Genomic DNA, 16,061 nt, shown 5'->3' with positions numbered 1-16,061 from the left:
GGGAACATGTGTGAAGCCAACTCAACGCGTAAAACAGTGTAATGTCGTCACTAGAGTGGTTAAGAAAGAACTAAGTTTAAGAACATAAGATTTACTAAGAAGACCGAAGAAACCATTACAGTCACCTTTGTGATTATTTGATATGAGATGAATAAATATTCCAGCAGCAGCTCTGCTCTGGTGGAACTGTTTGAATACTCTCTGCGTCTGAATGAATAAACGTAGAAGCTCTCAGAGCTGATGTCTGATTTAAATGAATATGTCATGTTCATGGATTATCTCTGCGTCTCTCCAGTGTTGCTCAGTTAAAGTGCCTTGTTCAGTGTGTGAGATTCACCTGCAGGTCGCTCACCTGACGGACAGCTGATGAAATGTCAGATCAGATGTGTTCAAGGCCTCGAGCTGCGTGGGAAACATTAGAATGCTTGCAGTGTTTTTGTGTGTGAAAACCACACTAATGTGTGATATATAATGCATGCTAGTGTGTGTGTGTGTGTGTGTGTGTGTGTGTGTGTGTGTGTGTGTGTGTGTGTGTGTGTGTGTGTGTGTGTGTGTGTGTGTGTGTGTGTGTGTGTGTGTCCTGAGGGGCTGCTTGATGGGATGAACCTGGACAGCAGAGCTGACCTTGTTTTCTGACCTGCAGCTGCTGTGTTGGATATAATATGAGACGTTGAGGCTCATAGAGCTCATTCTGCTGACAGCTCACCTTTACCTGTGCTCTATGACAGAGACGTTAGAGCTGCCGTATCGTCCTGATGTTCACAGTTCATTGTCGTCAGTGTGTGAAACCTGCAGAGCAGCTTTACAGGATCTTTTTTATCTGATACTGACTTCAGTAAAACATTTTCAGATTCTGACTGAAACGGTTTCAGCTGCAGTCTCTTTAAGGCCCCAACATGTTTACAGGTGATTGCAGGTAAAGTGTGTCAGCTGAGGAGAGCAGAGGTTTAAAGGATGCAGGAGAGGAAGACTGAGGGAACCTGTGTCGCCTTCACATCATGTCTGTAAACACATTAATTATGTATCACGGACGTTAATGAGCCGAGGAGCTGATTGCAAACGTTAGCTCTCTCTCTCACTCTCACTCTCTCTCTCTCTCTCTCTTTCTCTTTCTCTTTCTCTTTCTCTTTCTCTCTCCCTCTCTCTCTCTCTCTTTCTCTATCTCTCTCTCAATTCAATTCAATTCAATTCAATTCAATTCAATTCAATTCAATTCAATTCAAATTAGCTTTACTGGCATGACAGCTCAACAATCTATGTTGCCAAAGCAGTACAGAAAACATTTTGAACAACAAATGATTACAATATATACAGTAAACAAATACTCTCTCTCTCTCTCTCTCTCTCTCTCTCTCTCTCTCTCTCTCTCTTTCTCTCTCTCTCCCGCTCCCTCTCTCTCTCTCCCTCTCCCTCTCTCTCTCTCTGGGAGCCAATCAGCTATTTATTGGCTCCTCTCTGAGTGGATTACACACACACTGCATCTGTCAAACACACACACACACATTCATGATTACACAGTAACTACAATCAATCTCACGTGCAGAAAAACAAGTAACAGGAACCAAGATAAATCAATTAGTACACACACTCACACATACACAGAAAAATGTTGGCTGTAAAAACATGTTGGAGCTTTTTGTTTCTCACAGTTTGACCGATTTTCCTGCTTTGTATAAATGTTTCATGAAGCTTGGCCTGAAACAACACGAGACAGAAGCTCAGAGAGGAAATGTTTCACTGCTGTGTGTTTGAAATACATTTACAGGTGATGATTTTATTTTAAAGATTTCACTTTGAATGTTCAAAACAGAATGAAAGCAAAGTTTGAGCCTTCAGTGTCGTCCTGGTGCCGCATAAACTCGAATAAATGTCTCCACATACATCATGCAGGGTTTCAGCTCACACACACACACACACACACACACACACACACACACACACACACACACACACACACACACACACACACACACACACACACACACACACACACAGATGATGCTAACACTCTGTGAGGGTGTGTTCTCACCTGGGTGTTAGCTGAGGTCAGATCAGCCCTCAGTGTTTCCTTCATGGTTGAGCTTAGATACTGTGGTGAGAAACCCCGAAGCTAACAGCTGATCCCAGCTTGGTGTCATTCTGTAGAGGCTTACGTCGTGTTGTAGAGTCTGTGGTCAGTCTTGAACCAAGACATTTCAGATTGTTTTACAGACAAAGTGGAACAAGATATTTAACAAACAAACTTTTTAGGATTAGAGTTTTTGCAGTGTAGAATGTGATCAGGCTCTTACCGTTACTGTGCTGCAAGTTCTGACTTTAACAAATCAACAAAGAGCAGCAAACTCAGAGACATGCACCTACACACACACACACACACACACACACACACACACACACACACACACACACATACACACACACCTACACACACACACACACACACACACTCTACTCTGTATATTTGCAGACACATCTCTCGTCCTGCTCTAATCGCTGTGCTAACAGCACTTGTCGCTGCAGCAGGTTTATTAGCTCCATCACAGGGATGGACTCCCTTATCACCTTGATCACTCCGTTTGGTCTGTTGGTGTGTTTGTGTGTTGGTGTGTTTGGTGTGTTTGGTGTGTTGGTGTGTTTAGTGTGTTTGTGTGTTGGTGTGTTTGTTGTGTTAGTGTGTTGGTGTGTTAGTGTGTTAGTGTGTTAGTATGTTTGGTGTGTTAGTGTGTTTAGTGTGTTTGGTGTGTTGGTGTGTTAGTGTGTTTAGTGTGTTTGGTGTGTTAGTGTGTTTAGTGTGTTAGTGTGTTTGGTGTGTTGGTGTGTTAGTGTGTTTGGTGTGTTTGGTGTGTTGGTGTGTTTGGTGTGTTGGTGTGTTGGTGTGTTAGTGTGTTTGGTGTGTTGGTGTGTTGGTGTGTTTGGTGTGTTTGGTGTGTTGGTGTGTTAGTGTGTTTGGTGTGTTAGTGTGTTTGGTGTGTTGGTGTGTTAGTGTGTTTGGTGTGTTTAGTGTGTTTGGTGTGTTGGTGTGTTTGGTGTGTTGGTGTGTTAGTGTGTTGGTGTGTTGGTGTGTTTGGTGTGTTTGGTGTGTTAGTGTGTTGGTGTGTTGGTGTGTTTGGTGTGTTGGTGTGTTGGTGTGTTGGTGTGTTGGTGTGTTGGTGTGTTTGGTGTGTTGGTGTGTTAGTGTGTTGGTGTGTTGGTGTGTTTGGTGTGTTGGTGTGTTAGTGTGTTTGGTGTGTTAGTGTGTTTGGTGTGTTGGTGTGTTAGTGTGTTTGGTGTGTTTAGTGTGTTTGGTGTGTTAGTGTGTTGGTGTGTTGGTGTGTTAGTGTGTTTGGTGTGTTGGTGTGTTAGTGTGTTTGGTGTGTTAGTGTGTTTGGTGTGTTGGTGTGTTAGTGTGTTTGGTGTGTTGGTGTGTTAGTGTGTTTGGTGTGTTAGTGTGTTTGGTGTGTTGGTGTGTTAGTGTGTTAGTATGTTTGGTGTGTTAGTGTGTTTAGTGTGTTTGGTGTGTTGGTGTGTTAGTGTGTTTAGTGTGTTTGGTGTGTTAGTGTGTTTAGTGTGTTTAGTGTGTTAGTGTGTTTGGTGTGTTAGTGTGTTTGGTGTGTTGGTGTGTTAGTGTGTTTGGTGTGTTTAGTGTGTTTGGTGTGTTAGTGTGTTGGTGTGTTGGTGTGTTAGTGTGTTTGGTGTGTTGGTGTGTTAGTGTGTTTGGTGTGTTAGTGTGTTTGGTGTGTTGGTGTGTTAGTGTGTTGGTGTGTTAGTGTGTTTGGTGTGTTAGTGTGTTTGGTGTGTTGGTGTGTTAGTGTGTTAGTATGTTTGGTGTGTTAGTGTGTTTAGTGTGTTTGGTGTGTTGGTGTGTTAGTGTGTTTAGTGTGTTTAGTGTGTTAGTGTGTTAGTGTGTTTGGTGTGTTGGTGTGTTAGTGTGTTTGGTGTGTTGGTGTGTTAGTGTGTTTAGTGTGTTTAGTGTGTTAGTGTGTTAGTGTGTTTGGTGTGTTGGTGTGTTAGTGTGTTTAGTGTGTTTAGTGTGTTAGTGTGTTAGTGTGTTTGGTGTGTTGGTGTGTTTGGTGTGTTTGGTGTGTTGGTGTGTTTGGTGTGTTGGTGTGTTGGTGTGTTGGTGTGTTGGTGTGTTGGTGTGTTAGTGTGTTTGGTGTGTTGGTGTGTTAGTGTGTTTAGTGTGTTAGTGTGTTAGTGTGTTTGGTGTGTTTAGTGTGTTTGGTGTGTTAGTGTGTTGGTGTGTTGGTGTGTTAGTGTGTTTGGTGTGTTGGTGTGTTAGTGTGTTTGGTGTGTTAGTGTGTTTGGTGTGTTGGTGTGTTGGTGTGTTAGTGTGTTTGGTGTGTTAGTGTGTTTGGTGTGTTGGTGTGTTAGTGTGTTAGTATGTTTGGTGTGTTAGTGTGTTTAGTGTGTTTGGTGTGTTGGTGTGTTAGTGTGTTTAGTGTGTTTAGTGTGTTAGTGTGTTTGGTGTGTTAGTGTGTTTGGTGTGTTGGTGTGTTAGTGTGTTTGGTGTGTTTAGTGTGTTTGGTGTGTTAGTGTGTTGGTGTGTTGGTGTGTTAGTGTGTTTGGTGTGTTGGTGTGTTAGTGTGTTTGGTGTGTTAGTGTGTTTGGTGTGTTGGTGTGTTAGTGTGTTTGGTGTGTTGGTGTGTTAGTGTGTTTGGTGTGTTAGTGTGTTTGGTGTGTTGGTGTGTTAGTGTGTTAGTATGTTTGGTGTGTTAGTGTGTTTAGTGTGTTTGGTGTGTTGGTGTGTTAGTGTGTTTAGTGTGTTTAGTGTGTTAGTGTGTTAGTGTGTTTGGTGTGTTGGTGTGTTAGTGTGTTTGGTGTGTTGGTGTGTTAGTGTGTTTAGTGTGTTTAGTGTGTTAGTGTGTTAGTGTGTTTGGTGTGTTGGTGTGTTAGTGTGTTTAGTGTGTTTAGTGTGTTAGTGTGTTAGTGTGTTTGGTGTGTTGGTGTGTTTGGTGTGTTTGGTGTGTTGGTGTGTTTGGTGTGTTGGTGTGTTTGGTGTGTTGGTGTGTTGGTGTGTTAGTGTGTTTGGTGTGTTGGTGTGTTTGGTGTGTTTGGTGTGTTTGGTGTGTTTGGTGTGTTGGTGTGTTTGGTGTGTTAGTGTGTTGGTGTGTTGGTGTGTTTGGTGTGTTGGTGTGTTGGTGTGTTAGTGTGGTTGGTGTGTTGGTGTGTTTGGTGTGTTTGGTGTGTTGGTGTGTTGGTGTGTTAGTGTGTTTGGTGTGTTGGTGTGTTGGTGTGTTGGTGTGTTAGTGTGTTTGGTGTGTTGGTGTGTTGGTGTGTTTGGTGTGTTAGTGTGTTTGGTGTGTTGGTGTGTTGGTGTGTTGGTGTGTTTGGTGTGTTTGGTGTGTTGGTGTGTTAGTGTGTTTGGTGTGTTGGTGTGTTTGGTGTGTTGGTGTGTTGGTGTGTTAGTGTGTTTGGTGTGTTGGTGTGTTTGGTGTGTTTGGTGTGTTGGTGTGTTAGTGTGTTAGTGTGTTTGGTGTGTTAGTGTGTTTGGTGTGTTGGTGTGTTAGTGTGTTTGGTGTGTTGGTGTGTTGGTGTGTTAGTGTGTTAGTGTGTTTGGTGTGTTGGTGTGTTAGTGTGTTTGGTGTGTTTGGTGTGTTAGTGTGTTTGGTGTGTTTGGTGTGTTGGTGTGTTGGTGTGTTAGTGTGTTAGTGTGTTTGGTGTGTTGGTGTGTTAGTGTGTTTGGTGTGTTTGGTGTGTTAGTGTGTTTGGTGTGTTTGGTGTGTTGGTGTGTTGGTGTGTTAGTGTGTTGGTGTGTTGGTGTGTTTGGTGTGTTTGGTGTGTTGGTGTGTTAGTGTGTTTGGTGTGTTAGTGTGTTTGGTGTGTTGGTGTGTTAGTGTGTTTGGTGTGTTGGTGTGTTTGGTGTGTTGGTGTGTTGGTGTGTTGGTGTGTTAGTGTGTTTGGTGTGTTAGTGTGTTTGGTGTGTTGGTGTGTTAGTGTGTTTGGTGTGTTTGGTGTGTTAGTGTGTTTGGTGTGTTAGTGTGTTTGGTGTGTTGGTGTGTTAGTGTGTTGGTGTGATGACACAGTTGCTCAGCGCAGCGTTAAAGAACACACACACACACACACACACACACACACACACACACACACTGATGTTTCTCTGGAATGTGACTCTGAATCATAATTTATTTTTAACTCTTGCAGCAGTAATCATCTTTATTTGTGTTTGCTGACCGATGACTGTGTTTCCTCTTGAACCTCTCACCTCCTTTGTTTTCTGGACATTTCTAAAGCCAGTGTGACGTTCGCTCATAGAGGGGCGAGGCCTGCGACTGTTCAGAGACTCATCCTGGCTGTGTGCAGATGGTCAGATCTGTTGAGAGCCAGTGTGACTCATTCAGGATTCAGTGAAGCCAAAAAGCAAAAGAAACACAACTCGTCCGCTTCAGTCGCTGCCAGCTCAGGCTGGAAACGCTCCAGAGCTGCGTTCATGAACACTCTGTGAATCTGCAGCTTCTGGACGCCGTGTACAAGCCAATCAGCCACACCCAACAGATTTGATTTAAACATGTTGACTTTGTATCAGAGTGACTCTGTCTCTTTAAAATCACCTGATGTACTCTGTCTCTTTAAAATCACCTGATGTACGCTGTCTCTTTAAAATCACCTGACGTACGCTGTCTCTTTAAAATCACCTGATGTACTCTGTCTCTTTAAAATCACCTGACGTACGCTGTCTCTTTAAAATCACATGACGTACTCTGTCTCTTTAAAATCACCTGATGTACTCTGTCTCTTTAAAATCACCTGACGTACTCTGTCTCTTTAAAATCACCTGATGTACTCTGTCTCTTTAAAATCACCTGATGTACTCTTTTAACGGCTCCTACAGGAGACTCAAGAGTCTCTATAACCCTTTTTTATTACCTGAAGGTCTTAAAACCTCTGCTGCCTGGCTAACACACATTCATAGAAGAGCTGATTGATGTGTTTGTCCTTATAAATGAATAATATAATAATATTTGTAGATACATGTTCTGCCTCTCAGGGCTGTATGCAGCGACAAAGGAGGAGCTGGAGGCGATACAGTGGGTAGAAGAAGAGTAGCACATGCAATGTCACAGCGGAAGATCCAACATAATCATATTTACAGTCAGAGATCTAGGATGGACTGTAATATGACCTCTGCTCCTCCTCTGAGCGTGTCTGCAGAGCTTCATGGAGCTCCTTCACACACACCTCTGCTCCTTTGTCTGTTCAGATTCTTTTCTGATGTATTTCAGTGTTTTTAATGCACCGCTGCTCCGAGGTGTGTGATGGTTTTGATGGTTAATAACTAAGGACAGATCACTTAGAGTCTGTTACCTTCTGTTTGTTGGATGTGATGCAGTTTGATTGTTCACACGTTGTGTTATTGATCAACGAGAGTCTAAGTGAAACACCCTGATGGTTAAAAAAGTGAAAGGATTAAATCACATTTGAGTCCCTTTGTTGTTCAGTTCAAAGGACGTCAGCAGAAACGTGTGTGTGTGTGTGTGTGTGTGTGTGTGTGTATTGTGTGGACTGTGGGGGAGGGACGGCCTGTTGTGTGATCAGTATTGATCTCTGAGAGCTTGTGCTGCAGGCCTAATGTGTCTGTGTTACATATGTGATGTGTGTGTGTGTGTGTGTGTGTGTGTGTGTGTGTGTGTTAATGTGTGTGTGTCTCACGTGCACATCTGTGTGTGTGTGTGTGTGTTAATGTGTGTGTGTGTCTCTCGTGAACGTCTCTGTGTGTGTAGACGAGCAGCTACACACGGTGTTGGACGATCAGGTCTCCCTGCAGAGTGTTTTCTGATCACAAAGATGTGTTTGTGTGTTTGTCTGATAATAAATGTGCGTCTCTCCTGCAGCAGCTGATTATCAGTCCAACAGGTCACATGACCACCAAGGGTCAAGGGCAGCGGCAGTTCGGGGCGCAGCAGCGTGAAATTACATGACATACTAACAACAATCATGTCAGCCAATGAGAACACACGGTTAACTTCACAGAACAATCGATTAGCAACCGCTGCATGATAACGCGTGCTCACTGAGGCTGCATCGTTCTTCTTCTCTGGTTTCACAGCTCACTCATGCTCCTGTCTCGTTAGCTCAGGATGTATGAGGTAGAGCTGCTTATGGTCAGATGATAAGTCCCCGACTCAGGTATGTTCAGTTTCCAGAGAGAGAAAGCATCCTGTTGATCAATTCATGAGTTTGTTTTAATGAATTTAGATTCAACTAAATAAGAGTTATTGATTTATATTATATCTAAGTGTTCTTATGTGCTCACACACACACACACACACACACACACACACACACACACACACACACACACACACACACACACACACACACTGTCACAGCTTGTCAGTATGGCGTTGTATTGTGGGAAAGTGCTGCCCTCTTGTGTTACATTTGAGTATTGCAGCACTGAGACCCAAACAAATCCAAACATATATCAGTCATAAGGAGGACAAAGTAATGTTTAAAGATGGATTATATCTGTGCTTGTTTAGTTCTCCTTAAAGGGATTCATGGACCAAAGAAGAACTTCAGCTTGATGTTAAAAACCCGAGGAGCACTGATAGCCTAGTGGAGATGTTGTGCACCCCGTAATAAAAGTAAATCTTATTCACCTTTTGGAATAGCGCCGCACTCATCAATGTCACTTCCTCCTCATCAACCAATCAAAATCAATTTGGGGTGGGACTTCTGATTTCAGCTTTGTCACCAACAATGCTGGAGGGGAAACTTATGTGACTCGTCTTTTCGAGGGAACTCGTCTTTTCGATCGAACTCATCTTTTCGAGGGAACTTTTTTCATTTGGGCACGAGTTATACAGAGGAATCAGTAGTTTTAGTACGAGAGATGGTCCTCATTGCAGCGGCCGTGGGTTTGAATCCCACTTCGGCCCTTTGCTGCGCCTCATCTCCCGCTCTCTCTCCTCCCAATGTTTCAATGTTTTTTCAACCAGTCCAGTTCCCTTTGAATCAAGCTTCAGGTTTACCATGACCTGGATGACTGAGAACCTGCACTGACATCCCAACGTTTCCCGTCTCTCCTCAGCTGTCCTAAACATAACGTTAAAAATGATTAAGATGTTGATTAAATAAGGTTTAAAACCTTTTGTTTGAGATTATATTTTAGCAGTTTTTTGTTGTGCTCACCTGCAGACTCAAATGACCTCATTTCATGTTTAACTGTTAAACGTTCAGATCTTTTCTGGAGCAGTTTGATGATTCTCTCTCTGATCCTCAGCCTTCACTGTCTGATCTCATGTTTGTCTCATCGATGTAAATAAAGTAAATAAAGTGAAGTTTCCCTCTTGATTGCAGGTCATGGACACTCTGTCCAAACTGTCCCACACAGCCACAGCCCAGCAGACGGGAATCAGGTACGTCCAGTCCAAAGGAGACGACAGAGCAGAATTTAAAGATCTGGAAGTTTATTTCAAACCAACTTATAAAACAACAACATGAGATCAAATATGACGTGTGTGTGTGTGTGTGTGTGTGTGTGTGTGTGTGTGTGTGTGTGTGTGTGTGTGTGTGTGTGTGTGTGTGTGTGTGTGTGTGTGTGTGTGTGTGTGTGTGTGTGTGTGTGTGTGTGTGTGTGTGTGTGTGTGTGTGTGTGTTTGTTTTTCAGGCCGTTCCCGTCGGAGGAGAGTGTTGAAGATGAAGACATCTATAACCACTTGGAGGACCTCATCGAGTACGTCTGCTCACACATGCTCACTTTAAACGCAGCTTCAGTAACAAGGAGCACGCCACAGTGATATGCATTTTATATATTTAATGATAGATCACATGAAGGAGGAGACAGAGGAATGAGTGTGATGGCAGAGGGAGACTCAGGATGGGGGTTCTGTTTCAGAGCACTGACCACGACCCAGACTGAGCAGAGAATTAGACGAACGAGATGAAGGGATGAGGAAGGAGGGAGGATGGATGAGAGGAAGGGAAGGAGAGAGGAGGATGGATGAGAGGAAGGGAGGATGATGGATGAGAGGAAGGGGTCCCACTCCCGACCCTAAGTTAATATATGAACTTCATTAGCTTTCACAGAGTGTTTCTCTCGTGTGGGTGGAAACATTTAGTCCCTCGCTCAATCACTGAATCAGGACATAAAACATCTCCAGATGTCTCTTTCTCCCTCCCTCTGACTCTCTCTCTGAATATCTCTCTCTCTCTCTCTCTCTCTCTCTCTCTCTTTGACTCTCTCTCTCTCTTTTTCTCTTTTTCTCTCTCCCTCTCTGACTCTCTCTCTCTCTCCCTGTCTCTCTCTCCACCCCCCCTCTCTCTTTCCACTGTCCCCAAAAAGCCCAAAGTAAATCTTAAAAAAAAGAGAGACCTGTAGGGGTAGAGTAAAGTGTAGAGCTGTGGTGTCGTTGTGGTAGTGTCATTAAAGTCATTAAAGTGTTTCTCTGTGTGCTGCAGTGAGAAGAGCGTGGAGGATGAGGAGGATCTGTACGACTGTGTGTACGATGATGAAGAAGGAGGAGAGATCTATGAGGACCTGATGAAGACTGAAGCTCTCCCTCCTCCGGTGGGTCATCTCATCCTTCACCACACTCACCTCTTTTTATTTATCTCATTCGTGCACACAAAAAAAACAACAACAATGACATCATCATCATATTCATAGTATGGATGACCAAACACATGAGTTAGCATTAGCTTAGCATAACCCCTGGAGGACGTCCGTCCTCTGTGTTAAAGCGACAGGATCTAAATCTTTCTAACAAACACCTTAATCTCACCTGGGTTCAGATTGAAGTATAAAACGATAACGTGTGTGTGTGTGTGTGTGTGTGTGTGTGTGTGTGTGTGCGTGTGTGTACAGGCCTTTCAGAAGCAGGCAGAGACCGACATCAGGAGCTGCTGTTTAACGGAGCTTAAACAGACGGAGGAGAAATACACGGAGACTCTAGAGTCAATAGAGAAGGTACGCACACGCACACGCACCCTACCGGGACTTGAACCAGCAACATTCTGGTGCCCACAGACTGTCCCTACAGACTGATCTAATCGTGTCATCTCTAGTTTGATGTAAAGATTTGGCTCATTGAGATTAAGTTCCATTAAACTTATTTCAGCTTCTCTGAATACAGAATATGAAATTCATTCCTCACCTGTCCCCCCTCCTCATCACCTGTCCCCCCTCCTCATCACCTGTCCCCCCTCCTCATCACCTGTCCCCCCTCCTCATCACCTGTCCCCCCTCCTCCTCACCTGTCCCCCCTCCTCATCACCTGTCCCCCCTCCTCATCACCTGTCCCCCCTCCTCTGTCCCCCCTCCTCCTCACCTGTCCCCCCTCCTCTGTCCCCCCTCCTCATCACCTGTCCCCCCTCCTCATCACCTGTCCCCCCTCCTCTGTCCCCCCTCCTCCTCACCTGTCCCCCTCCTCATCACCTGTCCCCCGTCTTCATCACCTGTCCCCCCTCCTCAGCTTACCTCCTCTCCACCTCTCCTTACCTGTCCCTCCCTCATCTCCCCCCCATCTTCAACTTTCCTCACTCTTCCTCCCCCCTTACCTGTCCTCTCCTCATCACCTTTCCTTTACCTTCCTCACCTCTCCATTCCTCCTTTCCTCTCCTCCTCACCTCATCGTTTTGGCTCTGGTCGGTAAAAGGTTGCGTGCAGATTTCCCAGAGGTCTGTGCGGGTTGATGACTTTGGATATAAAATGTTTGTGGACTTTTCCTCGTTCGCCCCTCTGAGACGTAGAGGTGAGACAAGAAACCATTGAAGTCTTAAACCAGATGATTGTGGCGGTGTTTCTGCTGACTGCAGCTCTTTTACACTCGGTTCTATAATATCATAACTTCTCTAAAAATGACTTTCTCACTCAGACTGCACAGGGATGAGCTGCATTCACCCCCCCCCCCCCCCCCCCTTCTATCTCTCTCTGCAGCACTTTATGACGCCCCTCACCATGTTTCTGACCCTGGCCGAGATGGAGAATATGTTTGTGAATATCCCGGTGAGTCTAGATTTAAAGATGGTAGAGCTGTTCACACAGTCCTCCAGGGACGGGAGCTTCATGCAGGAAGTCTGTCACTGTCCTCGCTCATGATGCTCATTAGCTGCATTAAAGTGCCCGTGCTGCTGTGTTCCAGGATCTGGTCAAAGTTCATAAATGTCTGCTGCTTGAGATCCGGGAGTCGGTGCTCAGCAGGAGCGCTCAGGACCTGTACCAGATCTTCATCACCTACAAAAAGAGGTACTGTGAGTCCATGTCAGCTCTGTGTCCCCCCCCCCTCCCCCCTTCCTCTTCTTCATGTGTTTCTCATCTGGTCTCTCAGGTTGTTGATTTATGGTAAATACTGCAGCCATGTGGAGACGGCCATCGCCACTCTGGACCACATCTGTAAAGACAGAGAGGACGTCCGCATGAAGCTGGAGGTGAATCTGATCCAATTGTTTAGAGTCGCAGTGACATGACAGAAGACAGAGAGCGCCCTCTGGTGTCAGCCTGAGGCTCTGCACTAACGTGATGTGTCTCCTTGTTGTCTCTGCAGGAGTGTTCAAAAAGAGCTAACTATGGGAAGTTCACTCTCAGAGACCTGCTGGTGGTCCCCATGCAGAGAGTCTTAAAGTACCCACTCCTCCTGCAGGTAACACCTCCACTAACACCTGACAATCTCCTCTTTCACAACTACAACCATTGTAATGGACAGGAACAGGTTAACATGTTGTAACGTTACACGTCATATCAAGAGAATCTAAGACCATGTTCAGAGTCATGACGTCGGGACCCACAGTGTTTTATTTTAAGATATTAGTTTATAAACCTGACAGAGGTCGTAATGAATACTTTAAATAGTTAGAGCATGTGTTGTTCAAAGCTCACAGCTTTGTTGTTCTTATTACGTAACGTGAGAGTCAACAATCTAAAGTTTAAAAAGAGCTGGTGACACAAACATCCGGTGAAACCAGAACAGCCGAGAGAAGAAGATATGCACGCACACTTCTCAACGCCACAAAAAGGTTTTTAATAGTTTCAAGAGTTTTCACCTGCAGAAGACTTGGAGTCGTAACGTTGTTGTTGCACCTCCACGCTCCAGTCACAGCGATGTGCTCAACACACCACATGCTCTTGGATGTTCCAAGGTGCAGGCAAAAAACCCCAATCTGTGGAACAGTCTACCTGTTAATATAAGAACTGCTCAGTCCATCAACAACTTCAAATCTTTGCTTAAAACTCACCTCTTTGCTCTGGCTACAATTTGAGCTTGACATTTTTAAATGTTATTCATGATCATATTTATTGTGTTTTTATTGTGCTTCATTCTATATGTTATTGTACTTGTTGTTTTTACATCGTGTTTTTGTACAGCACTTTGGTCAATCTAGGTTGTTTTAAATGTGCTATAGAAATAAAGATAGATTGATTGATTGACGACACGGGGCGAGTTCAGTCTGTCCGGGCTGATACCTGTCTGCATCATGTTCTTTAAAATGAACTTAAATAGAAACCAGACGAGCTGCAGTGAAACCTTGCATGAGCAGAAGGTCGTAAAGATTTAAGAGAAAGAGAGAGAGAGAGATAGAGAGACAGAAACAGAGAGGGGGGGGAACATCGTGCAGGAAAGGAGCCACAGGCCGGACTCGAACCTTCTAGGACTACAGCCTCTGTTCATAGAGCGTGCACACTAACCGCTAATGGCGCTACCAGTTAACTGTTCTTGATAAAAAATCAAAAGTCTCTAAAATGTTAATATCCCATCAGTCCCGTCTCCTGAACAGTACGAGCCCTGCATTGATTCTTTTCAACAATTAAACTCTGTGTTGGCTCTTTATGTTAATATTAAAATATAATATTTAATAAATACATTTTCTTTACGTTTCTCTTCAGGTTGAGTGTTTTTTAAAAAGCTTTTAAGTCCAAAGGTCCAACTCACACTGAGGACGTATGAAAATGTTTGTGACTATATCAGACTATGAGCAGTACCACTCTGTGCCACTAGATGCTGCTGCTGCTCACATTCCCCTCTCTGCTCTCGGTCCTGTCTGACTCTCTCTGTCTGAAACCTCGAGCCATTAATCCCAGAAAAACAATATTTCAACTTTTAGTCTCCTCATTCTTTTCTTAAAACATAACTACAGAAAAACACCTGAGAGAGTTTAGAAATGCATCAGAGCTAGACCCGGGCTGCAGTGCATGCTGGGACTTGTTAAAGGCTTTTAAAGACATTTAAAGATGTTCATTTAGTAAATGTGACCTTTGATCCCTGCAGAGCAGCTGCAGTGAATAAAGCGTCCTCTGGTTTCTCGCCTTCACGGTGACGGGATGAACATGTTCACTCATGTGATGTCACTTCCTCTTTCTGCTTCTTTCTCTCTTTTTTTTCATCGATCTTCCTCCCTTTCTTCCTCACTGAGTCTGCTCATCATTCCTCCACCGCTCAACACGAGTCACTCACAGACTCCATCATGTATGGCCCCTGCTATCAGACCCCCCCCCAAACACACACACACACACACACACACACACACACACACACACACACACACACACACACACACACACACACACACACACACACACACCTGCTCTGAGGTGGAGCAGGTTCAGATAAACAGACTGCTGATAATAACACCCAGGTTCAGCTTGACTGACACCGGGGATTTAAACAGTGTGCCGAGCAGACCTATATATCTCCCTTAGCAGCTCAGTGTGTGTATGTGTGTGTGTGTGTGTGTGTGTGTGTGCGTGCGTGCGTGCGTGCGTGTGTATATATAAGGGACATGCATGGTAGCCCTCCTTATCCTGCTCTGCTGAGGTCTAGATGTCTTGTTTACGCTGCAGCACTGACACAGGCAACCAATTTCAGATACACACTCCTTCACATACACACACTAACAAGATAACTACACACACACACACACACACACACACACACACACACACACACAGAGGATCTGATTTATTCCAGGACAGGATTTGTCTCGCGTTCCTCTCAGCATATCTGCGGTGGCAGCTCTAGCTGCTCATGTGTGTCTGCAGCGTGATAACAATGTTCATACATTTTTACATGTTTGTTTTGTTCCAAGGCTCAGAGATAACTGCTGTTTCCGTTTACACTTCTGGATTTAAAATAAAGAAAAGGAAGCTCCTGCTTTGAGCTCTTTGTCTGCAAACAGACAGCCAAACATAATCCTCCAGAGTTTTAAAAAAGAAGTTTCTGCAGCTCTCAGTGAATGCGTCTCACCTCTCAGACGAGCTGCTCACAGAGATCAGACCTCTGACCCCTGACCTGTGCCGAGGCCGGTCTGGAGGTCAGATTAAAGGTTCTTTTTAAATAATGGAGATGAGGAATGGGGAGTTAGGGTAATCAGAATTGTTGTATGTATTCCCAACGTAACCTTTGACCCCACTGTGATGGATGTTTTGTTTCTGTGTCACAGGAGCTGCTGAAACACACTCATGACACGACAGACAAGAGCAACCTGAGGACGGCGTTGGATGCCATGAAGGTACGACATCAGTTTGTCCGTCTGATTTGATGTCCACAGTCATATCCCAGCATGCACCTGCAGTCAGCACTAGGGCTAGGGATGAAGCTAACGGTAGCTAACAGGTTCCCTCAGATGAATTGGTGCCGTTTAATTGGTCGTGGTGATATTGAACATTATTGCACATCTAATTTTTAACTCATATTGTCAGTCAGCTGACTGCAGAACCAAACGCTTACTGAGTCCTCCTTCCTCTATACTCAACTTCTCCTTAGAGCTCGTCTGTGGTTTGAAATATTCTTTATGTGAATTTTTAAACTCTGACTGATCAGTGGCGTTTGTGTTGAACTGTATTTCTACCTGAGACATGATCTCAGTCTGCTGTAGCTTTAACTCTCAGGTCGACATGTAATGGCTGAAAAGAGAATTTAAGATATTGCAGCATCGTTACAAGTGACTGCATGTGCACGGTGTTTGACTTTACCTGCTTTTATAAACTCTGCATGTTGTTGTACAGCTCAGTGGAGCCTGCAGGCAGGTCGAGGTGTAGCACACGGGGGGAAAGTGAAATAACATGCTTCTTTCTGTGCTGGGGGGGTTGGTTTCATTTTCAAAGAGAGTTTCATATATTTCTCTTCCTTGTGTGCAGGACTTGGCTC

At 44.4% G+C, this 16,061-nt stretch overlaps 1 protein-coding gene across 1 annotated transcript in view; it reads left to right on the top strand.

Annotated features, from left to right (window-relative positions):
- The window catches only part of LOC109993928 (guanine nucleotide exchange factor VAV3), an 81,335-nt gene that overhangs the window by 36,606 nt on the left and 28,668 nt on the right, over positions 1 to 16,061 (top strand). The window contains exons 3-12 of the mRNA XM_020647093.3: positions 9,280 to 9,338; positions 9,590 to 9,655; positions 10,381 to 10,489; positions 10,787 to 10,888; positions 11,858 to 11,926; positions 12,063 to 12,166; positions 12,249 to 12,348; positions 12,465 to 12,560; positions 15,355 to 15,423; positions 16,052 to 16,061. The exon at positions 16,052 to 16,061 is cut by the window's right edge and continues 77 nt beyond it. Of these exons, the coding sequence (XP_020502749.1) occupies positions 9,280 to 9,338; positions 9,590 to 9,655; positions 10,381 to 10,489; positions 10,787 to 10,888; positions 11,858 to 11,926; positions 12,063 to 12,166; positions 12,249 to 12,348; positions 12,465 to 12,560; positions 15,355 to 15,423; positions 16,052 to 16,061 (784 nt within the window). The remainder of the gene's footprint in view (positions 1 to 9,279; positions 9,339 to 9,589; positions 9,656 to 10,380; positions 10,490 to 10,786; positions 10,889 to 11,857; positions 11,927 to 12,062; positions 12,167 to 12,248; positions 12,349 to 12,464; positions 12,561 to 15,354; positions 15,424 to 16,051) is intronic.

The sequence above is a fragment of the Labrus bergylta genome, chromosome 20 (genome assembly GCF_963930695.1).
Source record: "Labrus bergylta chromosome 20, fLabBer1.1, whole genome shotgun sequence".
Taxonomy (NCBI): domain Eukaryota; kingdom Metazoa; phylum Chordata; class Actinopteri; order Labriformes; family Labridae; genus Labrus; species Labrus bergylta.
The sequence above is the reverse complement of the archived record's forward strand: the minus strand, read 5'-3'. Positions and strand labels throughout refer to the sequence as shown.